The sequence below is a fragment of the Thermobia domestica genome, chromosome 15 (assembly GCF_964235325.1).
Source record: "Thermobia domestica chromosome 15, izTheDome1.hap1.1, whole genome shotgun sequence".
Classification (NCBI taxonomy): Eukaryota; Metazoa; Arthropoda; class Insecta; order Zygentoma; family Lepismatidae; genus Thermobia; species Thermobia domestica.
In genome coordinates, this window is record NC_137468.1 from 36791952 (window position 1) to 36807013 (window position 15062).

Here is a 15062-nt window from a genome sequence, read left to right on the forward strand (position 1 = left end):
ACGTTGTACTACCACGAAGTCCTTAGAAACACTCTGACGCGCTTTTTGTGAGCGTCACTTGCTTGCCTGTTTAGCGGCGCAAGAATACATTGCCAAAACAAAATATAGTTCATGGAAAACACTTAATTTCCACTTCACTGTTCCACTAATAAGGAATAATGAATTAATTACCGTTCAATTGAAATTACATTTAAAATATTGATGCACCTATTAATGTAAAAAGGTTATTAATTACAGACAAAACCATATTGTCACGTAGAATTTGTTGTTGTTGCTTGAGTCTATTCTGCGTAGGTGTCATTGAGGAGACAAGCAAATTCCTCACCATATTAGGTCTGACGGGAGATGCAGGGCTGTCTGGAAAAATGAGGCACCTTTTGGGTTAAAAATTCCAGTGCTTCGCTTCTCTGCGAATTTAGCTGGCTGCGCCTTGCTTCCAGGAACTGGCGTTGGGAAATACGAGGGTTGATTTTAAAACTTTGGGAGTAACAATATCGTTACAACCTATACATAAATGAAAGTCATTATGTTTGTGACTTAATAACTCTTCAACCACGTGACCGATCCCGGTCAAATTTTCAACATAGATGAGGCTCGGACGTGGGAGTGTTTTTATCATTTCACTTTGACGGTACAACGTAGGGGAGAGGAGGGGGAGTATATATAAAAATGAACAAAACTTAATAACCCTTAAACCACGCGAGCGATCTCGATCAAATTTTCAACATAGATGGGACTCGGACCTGGAAGTGTTTTTATCATTTCATGTTGATGGTGCATCTTGGAAGGGGGGGGGCAGATTTCAAAATGATTGAAAATCGCCGATAATAGTGTCGAATCCGTAGTTTTCGGAATCTCTGAGATAACAGTGACATTTCCGATACCGTGTAAATAAATAAAAAAAATCAGCACTGCAACTTGGGAGAGTGATATATATATATATATATATATTGTTTGTATCATACTTGGAGAGAACGATCCATTCATGCGCGTCACTAATTAAATGACTAGGCATTTGGCTATTAAAAGGTCCTACCTGTTCCCTCTAAAATGAGGTACCTATTCAGCGACCTACAGTTCCCTAACTTAATGCTAGGTAATAAAATCTAAATAAACTAAATAACAAACATAAAACACCCGAGCTAGCCCCCCTCTAAAATACCCCCCCCCAAATGCCGCGCCATCTCCTAACTACACCTAACTTTATTACAATCAAATATTCGAAAAAAAGATACAATACAACAAAAGCAGAATACATAAAATTACAATCAGACTAAGATTACAAACAAGTATACATAAAATGTAACCAATATGAAATACAATAAAACTATGAGAAACACATTAAAATTACCCATATAACAAAACTAAAAATTCAAAGTACACATTAAAATGGTTTAGAAAAGTCGACAGCAAACAATAAAACAGCCGGTCAAACTTAACTAATAACCCACGCAAGAAACCCAAATCAATAGAGCTAGAATAACCCCCTGGCGTCCCAGCAAAGACAAACCTATATCGCGACCAGATCCCTTAGATCCAACAACCGAACATCCCGAAGAATCTAATTGACAACATCTACACACCCGAACTCTGTAACTAAATCCTCCCGTTTAGCCGGCTACGCCGTTACCAACGCGCGCCAGGAGGAGGCAGGGAGGTCGAATGGATTAACAAGATTTCACCTGTAGTTTAGATGGGCGTTCACAATCTCTATACTAGATCTAAGACACACTAATGACATAGTCTTGAGCTCGCTATTCCCTACCATTCCTATCTCCGCCAACGATTTAATACTAAAACTAGGAACCGCCCCCCGCGAACCTAAAACAACTGGCAACACTTTAAAACCTTTAATATCTTTAAAAATCGTTTTCAAACAGCTATACTTATCTACTTTCTCCCTAGCAGCGAGCTCAAGGCTATGTCCATCCTCATACCTGACCGTGACATCGAGAACGAACCGATTCGGCTCGGTCTCGATGACAAGGTCAGGCTTCAACCATTCACCATTCACCCGAAAGGCGTTCTCCCTATATAACCTAAAGCCTTTCTTCAGGCAGAATGCCTGGATAAACTCGAAGACATTGTGTCGGTGCATCCTCCGAGGCTTGTGCAAGAAACACTCCCCGATCACGTGGCCAGCCGTTTCAACCTTCATATGACAACCCCTGCACTGGACGTCAACATCCTTATTGGCTCGAGCCAATACTGCACGAACCCCCACGGTATTTGAACGCAGCTGGAGAGCGTCAATAAAACGTCCATCAGTAAGCAAGGAGTCGTCAAGGAGAAAGGAATTAGAAACAGCCGACCGGCGAAAATACCGAGCACCCTTACCCTGCGACTCCAGGTCGGCCCACCGAACGCACTCCTCTCTCCCCCTCTGCGAAGCCTTTTCTAACTTTTCAATGGACAGTTCACCGAAGATCTTCTTCTTCTTTGCAAACTCCTCTATTTTGGCAGGAAGACCTGCATTCAAAGCCATATGGCCTACTACTTCATCCTTGCCCCCTACGAATTTTAAGATAGTCATAGTTACTCCCGCCGTTTACCCGCGCTTGCTTGAATTTCTTCACGTTGACATTCAGAGCACTGGGCAGAAATCACATTGCGTCAACACCCATTAGGGCCATCGCAATGCTTTGTTTTAATTAGACAGTCGGATTCCCCCGGTCCGTGCCAGTTCTGAGTTGATCGTTGAATGGCAGCCGACAAGACACCGAGCCGTAGCCCGGCGCTCCCAGCAAGGAAGATCCGTGAGAGGCCAAGGCACGGGACCGAACTCGGTTAAGGAACAAGGTGTAACCCTTGACCGACACCTCGCCCAGACGTCAGCGAACAACCCACTTCCCGACCAAGCCCGACTAGCCCCGATCCTCAGAGCCAATCCTTATCCCGAAGTTACGGATCGGATTTGCCGACTTCCCTTTCCGCATTCTTTAGTATACTGCCGGGTTCAATGATAGAAAACTGCTGAATTGAACCTAGGAAGTGACTTCTGAATAAAATCCAGACTACAGTAAGGCTAAGGATGATTCTGGTTAGAACCTCGATCCGTCGTCTTTGTGATCATAAGTGAAAAGACATCCAACGAAAAGAGAAGTAGTGGGCCCGGTATGGACAGGAAAAGAGGTATGTACACAAGGTCTCTCTGAGTATGATATGACTTTCATCCTAGGCCAATAGACTCATTTATCAATAGGAAGGGAATAAATCGTATATTAAAAGGTATAAATTTGAGACTGTTCATTTAATTCGCTTAAATGTTAGTTCATCAGTGCATCCTCAATTCCTTATTACTCTCGCATAAGACTTGCCACGATCCCAATTAAGCAATATATATATATATATATATATATATATATATATATATATATATATATATATATATATATATATATATATATTACTGCAGAATTCATAGTTTTCTGGGTCACTAAGATGAACAGTAATATTTCCGGTGCCATTTAAATCCAGATTCAGTACTCCAACTTGGAGGAGGGGGATATATAAATGATCTAAAATGACCGATAGTACTGCCGAATCCATAGTTTTTGAGGCCACAGAGATGAACGGTGACACTTCCGGCGATCCCTGTTTAAATCCAAATTCAGTCTCACAACTTGGGGGAGCGGGAGGGGAAAATACATAAAATTGAGCGATATTAGAGGGCGTTTTAGTAATAGTAAAAAGTGACTGATTAACGGAACACATTAGTATTATTTCTTAATTGAACCCAGCGAAGCAGGTTATTGATGCTAGTACTTAATAATTTACAACCTTATTTCTGATTCGTAGTGTAATTGAATCCTTGTGTTTGAGCGTGAGGTTTCACAGTTGTCTAAACTTTAATTTGACATCAATTTAAAAATGTTAATGTTTCACACATGGCTATAATATGCCTTAATATTTTACAGCTGCAGGTGATGTGTTGCTAGCCTCTTGTGCCCAAGACTGTTTGATTCGGCTGTGGCGCATCTCTCCTGAAAAGGCTTGCACTGGAGGGCCGGTTAGCGAAGAAAGTGACGTTTCGGATACAGAGGAAATCAAACTGGAACAACAATTGATTTCTGTCAACCAGAAAGGAAAGTGTTATAGCTACAGCATAACTCTTGAGTCGGTGCTCTCGGGTCATGAAAACTGGGTATACGGAGTCCATTGGCATCCTGCTATTAAAAGTGGTAAGTGAAATTGTCACAATAAACTTTTGTTGATATCGTATGTGATGGTACTTAACTTCTTCCTAATTTATGTATTTTTGTACCGTACTAATAATATAATGACTCATATATATATATATATATATATATATATATATATATATATATATATATATATATATATATATATATATATATATATATATATATAGCGTATGTCAATTTTTTAACGTATATTTTAATTGCAAAAATGATCAGTGTTCCTGAGGACAAAACGCTGTAATTATTTTCCTGTGCAGATCTTCATATAGTTGTTGCAAAAGTGGTACACTGTAGAAAAAAATTAGTGTTCTTATATGACATACTATCTTCTTGTACAAATCTTCATTATATCTATCAACCGATAGGCGCTTCAAGTTTGTAGACGTACAGTGTTGCCAGATCCAATATATTGCTAATAAAGTAAATATTGTAACCCATAAATCATGAATTTCGTAATTTCTGTACAACCTTACAAATTATTATGAAGTGTTTCGACGTCGTCAAATTTGTTTTTGGTAATGTAGTTAATAATAATAATAGTATATTAGTCTCTTTGAATAGTGACTTCTTAAAAAAAAAAAAAAAAAAGTTTAGTGACTTCATATGTTAATAGATTAAAAGCTCTTAACTAGCAGATAAATAATTGGTCGTGGATATCTCACAAGGAAGGGTCACGCAGTGGCTCCGCTGAGATCCGAACGAGACAATTGTGTTTGCATTTGAAATGATATAACTAGATGAATCTCAAAGTTATACGTGCCACCGGGAGGAATATCGTGAGTTACAACATATTTTGTAATGTAAGAACTACAAAAAAATTACATGGCAGAATAGTTTGAACCGAGTCATTTGTTCGGAAACGGTTGGGTAAGTGGAAAACTCGACCAACACGTATCCCATCATTTTCAACGACAACCTTTTTGGGGTAAAAAACTTTGTCCCAGGGTCCCCCGCAGGGTCCCAGACGGGGTCCAACTCAAAATTTTCAAATGACAAGGGGGGTTAAGTGGCACATCATTTGAAAGCTGTTGTAAAATGAAAGAAAATGCAGCAGGTCTCGTCTCTCTACAACAACCCTGTGCAAAATGGCGACGGGTCAAAATGTAAACAAAAACTTAATTGAAAAGTCCACCCCTATAAATCGGAAATGGTGAGACAAATGTGAAAACAGAAAAGGATGTGTGGTATTATTTTCAAAGTATAACGATTTAAGTGAAAACGTCTTGTCCCAGGTGGGGTCCAACTAAAAAATTTCAAATGGCAAGAGAGGTAGGACATCGTTTGAAAGCTCTTGTTAAGTGAAAGAAGATGAAGCACGTCTCGACTTTCTACGACAACCCTGTCCAAAATTGCGGTGAGTCAAAATGTAAACAAATTGGAAAACAATCCAAGATGGCCGCTTAAAACCTATATCGAAAGGATAAGCATACCAAACTGCTGAAGTTAGGAAAACAAATTTGGCATTAATGTTGAATAGTAAGTGACTAAAATATGCAAAATGTTCAAAAACGCGACATCTCGAGTTCAAAATGCCGCACTATGTATCGAACGCATATCCAGCTCACACCACTGGTGTTGGAGATGTGAACGTTTATGGTTAATAGTCCACAAAATATCAAAGAGTATAATCTGTAATCCAATATGGCTGCCAGCGTGAAAAATGTGTTTGTATATAAACATGTTATTTCTTGGAATATTGTGACCAAGCCAACAAAGTTTGACGCAGTTCGATGTACTGAAATGACTTACATATGTTTGGTACTACTTGCCAATCTTGCAAATGATTTTTTTTTTATTTGGTATTGTTTGAAGTATTGAGATCAAACCAACGAATGACATACAAATGTAACCATTACGAATACGTTACAATAGAGCCCCCAACTCACTGGTGCAGCAAGTTCTTTCTGTATGAACTACGTATGACAAAATTAGAAAAATACCCGAAGGTATTCAACTTTTTTTTTTTTTTTTTTTTTTCTATGAGTAGGAAGTCATAGTTGTGTGTTCATCGCATATTCGTTATATTCAAGTAAATAATGCCGAGAGAACCGTGACGAACGTGCATTAAGAAGAAACCATATATGTGTTGTTACCGAATGAAATAATAGTTGAAATGGATCGAAATTCAATTGTTCTTTAGTCTTCCTAGTATTTCTAAATACATAATAGAGAAAAATAGAGATTTAGATTTGTACTGTTATGAATGACATAGGTTTTAAGCGGCCATCTTGGATCCAAGGTGGCCATAGTTTTTCAATTAAGCTTTTATTTACATTTTGACCCGCCACAATTTTGGACAGGGTTGTCGTAGAAAGTCAAGACTTGCTCCATCTACTTTCATTTAACAAGATCTTGCAAACGATGACCTTCTTAACCTCTCTTGCCATTTGAAACTTTTTAGTTGGACCCCACCTGGGACCATGTGGGGACCCTGGGACAAGACGTTTTCACTTAAATCGTTATACTTTGAAAATAATACCACACATCCTTTTCTGTTTTCACATTTGTCTCACCATTTCCGATTTATAGGGGTGACCATGGACTTTTCAATTAAGTTTTTGTTTACATTTTGACCCGTCGCCATTTTGCACAGGGTTGTTGTAGAGAGACGAGACCTGCTGCATTTTCTTTCATTTTACAACAGCTTTCAAATGATGTGCCACTTAACACCCCTTACCATTTGAAAATTTTGAGTTGGACCCCGTCTGGGACCCTGCGGGGGACCCTGGGACAAAGTTTTTTTACCCCAAAAAGGTTGTCGTTGAAAATGATGGGACACGTGTTGGTCGAGTTTTCCATTTACCCAACCGTTTCCGAACAAATGACTCGGTTCAAACTATTCTGCCATGTAATTTTTTTGTAGTTCTTACATTACAAAATATGTTGTAACTCACGATATTCCTCCCGGTGGCACGTATAACTGTGGGATTCATCTAGTTATAACATTTCAAATGCAAACACAATTGTCTCGTTCGGATCTCAGCGGAGCCACTGCGTGACCCTTCCTTGTCAGAAGACAACAACTAGGTGAAGATCTGCATTGGAAAATAAATAAAACCTTGTGCTCTGAAACGAAAATTGACCGCTAGAGCAATTGAAATATAAGCTTAAAAAGACACGCATTGAAGGACCATTATAGATGAGTCCTATATCTTAGTGTTGCAATGTGTTCCATACGCTCAATAAGTAATTCTGTATTTATATGCTGTGTCTCAGGTATTCTCTTCGAAATATCATGTTACGCTGGAAACATCGACACTGAAAGATAGAAAGGAATAATTACTAATCCGTACCTTTAGGGTGAAAAGGATATTAAAAATTGTAAACAATTAGTTTGATTCAAAGAGGGACGGGATGGGGAATGACGAAAACTTCATAACGAGGGACTGCATAATTTGTACCGGTTACCTAACATTGTTAGGGCCATTAAGTATATGAGGTTGAGGTGAGAATGTAGCCACAACGGGAGAAAGTAGAACGCTTTCAAAATTTTAACTGCAAACCTAATCGCAAAAAGACTATTAAGAAGACCAAGGCGCAGATAGGAGGACAATATTAAGCTTGGACCTTATAGAAGTAAGAATACGAAGTGGAAACTGGATTCAGTTGGCTAAGGACAGAAATCAATGGAAGGCTTTTATGAATGCTGTATTGAATCTCTGAGTTCAGAGAATTAGTTAGTTTTTAAACAACGAATGGGCAAAAGATGCACGAGGATGGTAGGATTTATCAAGAACACGAGTGGCACAAGAAAGCTATCTCAAGCTTCGCAAGAATATGCACACTTCATCCAACTATCGCCAATAGGCACACCTTCCCTATTACGAGGCGTATTCCAAACGTAAGGGCAGTCGACGTATAGTGAAATGGGGGTAGTCGTAACACAATTTCACGCATGTAACACCAACGCGAACTATTGATGAAGCCACAGCAGTGGTTGTCTTGATTCAGTAGGAGTTTGGCAGACGTAGAAGGCAAATCGCAATGGCCGCGAGAATTGTTTCTCCTGTTAGTTGTGAAGTGCGCGGTGTGATATGATTTTTGCTTGCAAAAGGAACTTCTGTTGCTGATATGTATCGGGAGTTGTCTCTAGTGTATGAACCTACAGTAATGAGTGCAGGAAAGGTTCGCAAATGATGTCGCGAATTTCAAAATGGCCGTACCACGTGCACGATGAAGACCGGAATGGCAGGCCTAGTGTTCAGACCGATGACTTCGTGGAGAAGTGAACCAAAAACTGCGAAGTGATCGGCGATTGATGATCAATGCTCTAGCTAATGACTTTCCCCACGTTGCACGAACCACCATCTACAGGATTGTCACAGCAACGCTGGATATCACAAATTGATATCCCAGGCGGCAAACTTCTATGCAGAGGGTTTACGGAAGATGGCGCAGCGTTACGAAAAGTTTTTGGAACGGCATGGTGATTATGTGGGAAAGTGAAGTAGCTCTGAGGACACCTATTTCTGGCAATAAATCCGATTCCGCACGAGCGTCTGTTTTTATTATCAAACGGCCCTCACTTGTGGAATACGCGTCGTAGTAGAAGGGTCTAATTTAGTTGTGCTGTCAGTTCCTAGCATAGTCATGAAAAGTGCTTATCCCAAATTTACTAAGAGTGCATATTTCGGTAAAGAAGTTACTGCATTCCTCAACACATATCTTTTCAGGAAACTAACGTTGTCTGTGGAACTATATCCCGTTGATTATGTGCTTAGTAGGTGGCCCCGCGTAGCGTAGTCGCTAACGCTCTCGCCTTTGGTGCGAGCGGTCCCGGGTTCGATTCCCGGTGGGGACTCTCGGTCGAAAAAGTGTAACAGCTTTTCTAGGCCAGCCAATTTGAATGAGGTTTTCCTCATTCACACCAGGGAAATGCCAGGCCGCTTCCTTCCTTCCCCAATCCTTTCTTCCTTCCCTTTCCTCGGATAGTGTGCTCGCTGAGAGACGTCATCCCTCAAACGTGACGGGCTAAATGGCCGAGAGCACAGAAATCTAAATCCTATGTGCTTAGTAAGAGAAGTAATGATATTATGTTACGGACGTTAGCTTTCTGAAAGGATACATGCTGAGGGACTTTTTGCAGAACATTCACTACTAGTAAAGTTTGAAGTAAGTACCTTTTAGTAAGTATTGAATATATATCGTATTAAATCAAGTAACTGATTCCTGGCAACTTTAAATATCTTCTGCTTATTGTTTTAAGTTTTAATCAGTTTCTTCATGAAAATGAACCATAAAGATCGCGAAAATTCGGAGGTTCAGAAGTTGTTAAACGGAAAGCTTTTGAGGAAATAGCTCAGTGATAAATTGCTCACCTCTGATGCGAGTGGTCCCTGGTTCGATTTCCAGTCAATGTGAGTTTGTGGTGAACAACATTGTGTCCTTAATTTTTTCGAGGTTCGCCCGTTTCCTCCCACGTTATCATTTCACCAGTTATTTCATAATGATTAATTTTTATTAAATCATCCAACTTCAGGCTAAGATCAAAAATTTGGGAGTTAAATTAGGAAGTGCTAGATATGTATTTGCAATACTACATCCTGTTCTATTTGGTAATTGTATCTTTTTTTAAGAAAATATTTAAAAGGAAGTCGGTCAGGATCAGAGAAACTCGTAGGATTTTTTTTTCCAAGGAAGGGCAAAAGACAGATATACAACTGCAGTCGCTACACAAATTGCATAACATTATTAACTATAGTAAATACCGTATATTAAATAATCTAGGGATGAGTAAGAAAATCTAATATGTTGTGACGTGTATTTCTAAGAATTGAACCCTTTCGAAAATCCATGAGGGGGCAAATTGCCCGTGCTGCAGACGCCCATGATCAGGACTTATATTAAAAGCACCATCCAGGTATTTTCCTGATAAAACTGAGGCAAACCCTGGAAGAACTTCATTCAGTGTGTATGGTTTCAGAATTTGGATCCAGGACTCTCCAACTGTTAACCAAGAACATTAATCGTTCATTTGCGTCCATATGTTTATAGTGGTTACTTTTCTCAGAAATGCAAGAATGGCTAACATTCTCAAAAAAAAATAAATAAATAAAAGGAACTCAAAACTTTCCAGAATGTTAAATTTTTTAATTTTATTTTATTTACTAATTTTAATGGGAAGTTGGAACTGTGTAGGTAGTTCATAATTTGTTTGCCTACATGTTGTTATCTTAAATGAATAAAACCCAATAGCAGACTTCTAGATAAAGTTGCTTCATTGTCCTGAAAGCCATATTATATACTCGGAACGCTCTACCACTGAGCCACCGCGCCCCCGTGAGTGAGTTCATGTAGTTAAACAGGGTGTAACGAAAAGGTACGGCAAAATTTCAGGGCTTGATTCCTAATTTCCTAATGGGAAGACAAGCAAAAAAGTGCATATGATCATATGTTAGGAAATGCATCGTTACAGAGTTACTACCATTGAGCCATCTGATGCTGTGAAGTAGTCACATTTTAGTCGTCCCTTAATGTGACTCAATTTAAACCTCAACAGCTCACCCCTAATTGAGGTAGGAAGATAATTTTGGTATTAATGTGTTTCTGAAGGATGAAGCTTTCCGCTGATATGTATTTTATGTAGGTAGAGCCACGGTGGACGGGTGAGGGTAACTACCTTTTTTTTTTTCATCACGTAGTTACCCTCACCCGTCCACCGTGGCTCTACCTACATAAAATACATATCAGCGGAAAGCTTCATCCTTCAGAAACACATTAATACCAAAATTATCTTCCTACCTTAATTAGGGGTGAGCTGTTGAGGTTTAAATTGAGAGTCACGTTAAGGGGCGATTAAAATGTGACTACTTCACAACATAAGACGGCTCAATGGCCGTAACTCTGTAACGATGCATTTCCTGACATATGGACATATAAACTTTTTTGCTTGTCTACGCATAAGAATCCATCCCTGAAATTTTTCCGTACCTTTTTGTTACACTCTGTATATAATGTAGTTTTAATATAGAGTTAGGTAATGATTATATCTGAATACTAGAATATATTACCCACTTCGCTGGATTGAAATGAAAGTTTAAATGCACAACTCCGTATGTCATGTGTTTAGTACCCGTGAAATATGCTGGTTTCGTTTTTAACGGCATCGGAAAGATCATTGATCATCTCGGCGACCCCGAAAACCATGATATATATTTCTCCCTTATCCTTTTTGCGGCCCATGACATCGCAAGTGTCACCGTTCATCTCAGCGACCCCCCCCCCCCACCCGCAAAAAAATGTGGATTCAGCACTAATATCGGTCATTTTCGATCATTTTTAAATCTCTCTTCCTCCCCGTCCCCCAAGTTGCGGGGTTGAATTGGGATTTAAACGGGATCGAAAGTATCACGGTTCATCTAAGCGACCCAGAAAACTATAAATTCGATACAGATAGTAGCCATTTTCGATCATTTTTATATAACTCTTTCTCCCCTCACCCAAGTGGATTTAAACCGAATCGGAAATGTCGCTGTTCATCTGAATGATCCCGAAAACTATTGATTAGATACTAATATTAATCATTTTCGATCATTATTATATGTAGCTCCCCCTTCCCCTCCTCCGTGCTGCTGCACACGGCATCAGAATTGTCACTGTTAATTTCAGCTACTCCTAAAACTATGAATTCGACACTAATATTACGCATTTTCGATCATTTTTAAATGTTTGTCCCCATCCCCAATCATCAGGGCTGAACTTGGATTAAAACAGCATCAAAAGTGTCACTGTTTTTCTCAACGACCTCGAAAACTATGGATTCAACACAAATATCGGTCATTTTTGATCATTTTTAAATTTCTCTCCACCTCCCCTTCTCCTACATTGCCCCGTCAAGCTTAAATCATAAAACCGATCCCAGGCCTGAACCTCATCTATGTTGAAAATTTGATCAAGATCGGTCGAGTGGTTCAGGAGTTATTAAGTTTTATTTATTTTTTGTATCCCCTCCCCTACCTCTCAATGCTACCATCAAGTGAATAGCCTAAAACCAGCCCAGCCTCGAACATCATCCATGTTACAAGTTAGATCGAGATCAGTCGGTCGGTTCAGGAGATTTAGAGTCACAAACATAGTGATTTAAAATTATATATATATAGATTGGTTGACTTTCTGGAACTGAGAAGAACCCTCAATGGGGAAAAATCCCGCGATCGCACAGAGCAAATTCGTAAGCAAATTGACAAAAGCCATGGTCGCTGGAACCAGTAGCGTGGTCTTTGAATCTAGCTCTCTTGTAGGCGATTAATTGATTGATTGGGGTTTAATGGGGACATCAGCTATAAGGCTATTTATCCCCGTCACTAATTAGAGGTGAAACCTGTAGCAGGGAACAGACTATATTTTAAGAATTGATCTTACATGATGGTCTATGCACCTGCCAACTGCATCGAATTCAAGAGGCGGCACAGTGATTCAGTGGTATAGAGCGCTTACCTCTGGTGCATGGGGTCCCTGGTTCGATCCGTGCCCAAGTAAGCTTATGGTGGAGAACATCGTGTTTATGGGGCGGCGGTAGCTCAGTGATATGGGGTCCTTGGTTCGATCCCAGCTCGCGCCAAGTGAACTTTGTGATGGCCAAACACCGTGTGCATGGGTTTTCTGGGAAATTTCCCGCTTCCTCCTACCTTCATTTCACATCATCACCTCTCCTTTAGCCTAGCTGGCATAAACGTAGGACGTAAAACTTAAAAATTCCATTTCAATCGTGTCCGTGGGTTTTGCGGGGTACTCCCGTTTTCTCCCACTTTTTCATTCCACCAATTCCATCGTCATTCACATGCTTTAATCATCGTGTTCCTTATTCTAAAACAGTGCTATTCAACCAGAGGTACGCGAATATGTTTCTGGGGATACGTAATCCTAAAATAAGCATATTTCCAATATTTATTGAATGATCATACTTTGGAGATCTTTTTTTCTTTCTAATTGGCATCCCGGAAACAAGCTCAATCTTCTCATTAACAAGTTCTAAAGTTACTTTTATATATATATATATATATATATATATATATATATATATATATATATATATATATATATATTAATTTTTAACATTGTCCTCAGTGTGTGAATTATCGGGGAGGATGTGTGGAAAATCCCCCTCAGTAGAACAGGATGTCTCCTATATGTTTTGGAATTTCCTATGTTATTTTTTTCGGATGTGCACCTTATTCCCCTGTACATAGTCTTTCGATTGGCACACTGATTGTCCTTTTGTTGGGTCTCTATTTGTCCCCCTTTCTAATCAACAGGACATGTGTATTAAATTGTAATAAGTTCATTTCGATTTAATTTCTTTTAAAGAGCTTCAGGGATACACAATTGGATGGCGAACTGTGTCTAGGGATACGCGAGAGAAAAAGGTTGAATAGCACTGGTCGAAAAGGCATACTTGTGGGACGTTAAACTGAAAGAATTCAAGCCCGTTCGTGGTTCGGAGGCCACGTTAGTAGTAGGTCCCGCGCTTCGTAACCTCGGTGTTGTATAAAGACACAAAATATTCCAACTCAAAGGTATGATCTTGCTCCACGGCAACGTACGTCTACTAATGGCATATACAACAATGGCTGCATTACTTAATAAGCCAATAAAACGCATCCTGAATAATAAAATATTGATTTTGAACTCTCTGATGCGTTTGTGTTTTTCTCGTTAACCATTAACGAGTTTTCGTTACCATTTGGCTACACATTTTTTGATCTTGCCTATTGCGTTTGAAGATTATTATTTTCAGGTATTGTTCGTTGTGGTTATTTGTGTACATACTTTCCGCGATGGTAGAGCAGCTATTGCCCCTTGGTGACAACTATGTTGAATTTTACGTTCGAAGTAGTCTGTGGATATGTTGTTTTGCAAGCAGTGCTGGAAACAGACAGAAAAGGTAGTGAATCGTTAAGGGTTAAATAAATTCGGGAATGTGGTGGTTGTTAGCAAAATATTACAATAATTTTAAGGAGTTTAATTTCTTTCCCCTGTCCATGTGCCAGTCTGGGAGACATAAAATATCAAGACCCAGTTGGATCATCACCAAGTTTGGTCAAAATGTGTAGAGGTTTTAAAGTTAGGAGTCTGGTTCGTTTCTGTATTCGATATCAGGGCTCGTAGTGGTCTGGTCTCTTGCAAATAGTTGAAAAGTGACCCAAATCTCATCGTGCCCCTTTTTTTCTTTGTCAATTTCTCCATCACCTCTCTCTTTGTTTGTTGTTTTGTTTCATCTTTTCTTCTTTACTTCTTCTTTTTGAGCTTTCTCCTTTCTTAGGTTTTCTAAGTATGCTTTGTACTTACGGTAAGCAGACTTAGCAGTTGTAAGACGCTTCTGAGTAAGTGAAACCAGTTCTGGCCTATTTCCGAATTTCTTCATTGCAGACATTATATTTAACTTAGCATTGAGAGTTCTCAAAGCCATGAAATATTCAAATTTATCACCTACTCTTAAGAAGAACATACAAGAAGCATAATACAAGACGAACATGATGAACCACATAAATACACACACACACACAACGTTGAGTGGGGCGTTAACTATTACGAGACAAAACTAAAATACTATTATGATAGAAGAAAGAATAGACACAGACGGGTTCTCAACCCCACCTTGAGAGCTTAAGCATCCACCAACTATCCACTGTGCTTTAGAAAGAATAAAAGCTGAAGTGAGAATAAAGCTGACTGTTTCACATGTGGCAGCAAGTACTGAAGCTTTCAGAAGATAATGAGTAACAAGTTTCTGCCTTTTTCCATTTATTTTTTATATTTTTCTTAAAAAACTGCCAATGCAAAACATAAATCACACGAGAAAGTCACTTTACCTCCCAAAAAAGTAACTTTTAATATCAAATTTGGAAAAAAGTAGCTTTT

At 39.2% G+C, this 15062-nt stretch overlaps 1 protein-coding gene and 1 non-coding gene across 2 annotated transcripts in view; both read left to right on the forward strand.

The window, feature by feature from the left end:
- The window catches only part of Elp2 (elongator complex protein 2), a 59062-nt gene that overhangs the window by 21142 nt on the left and 22858 nt on the right, over window positions 1-15062 (forward strand). Inside the window, exon 5 of the mRNA XM_081739584.1 lies at window positions 3918-4181. Within this exon, the coding sequence (XP_081595710.1) occupies window positions 3918-4181 (264 nt within the window). The remainder of the gene's footprint in view (window positions 1-3917; window positions 4182-15062) is intronic.
- TRNAQ-UUG (transfer RNA glutamine (anticodon UUG)) lies at window positions 8930-9003 on the forward strand. The gene has a single exon. It is a non-coding gene; the product is annotated as a tRNA-Gln (tRNA).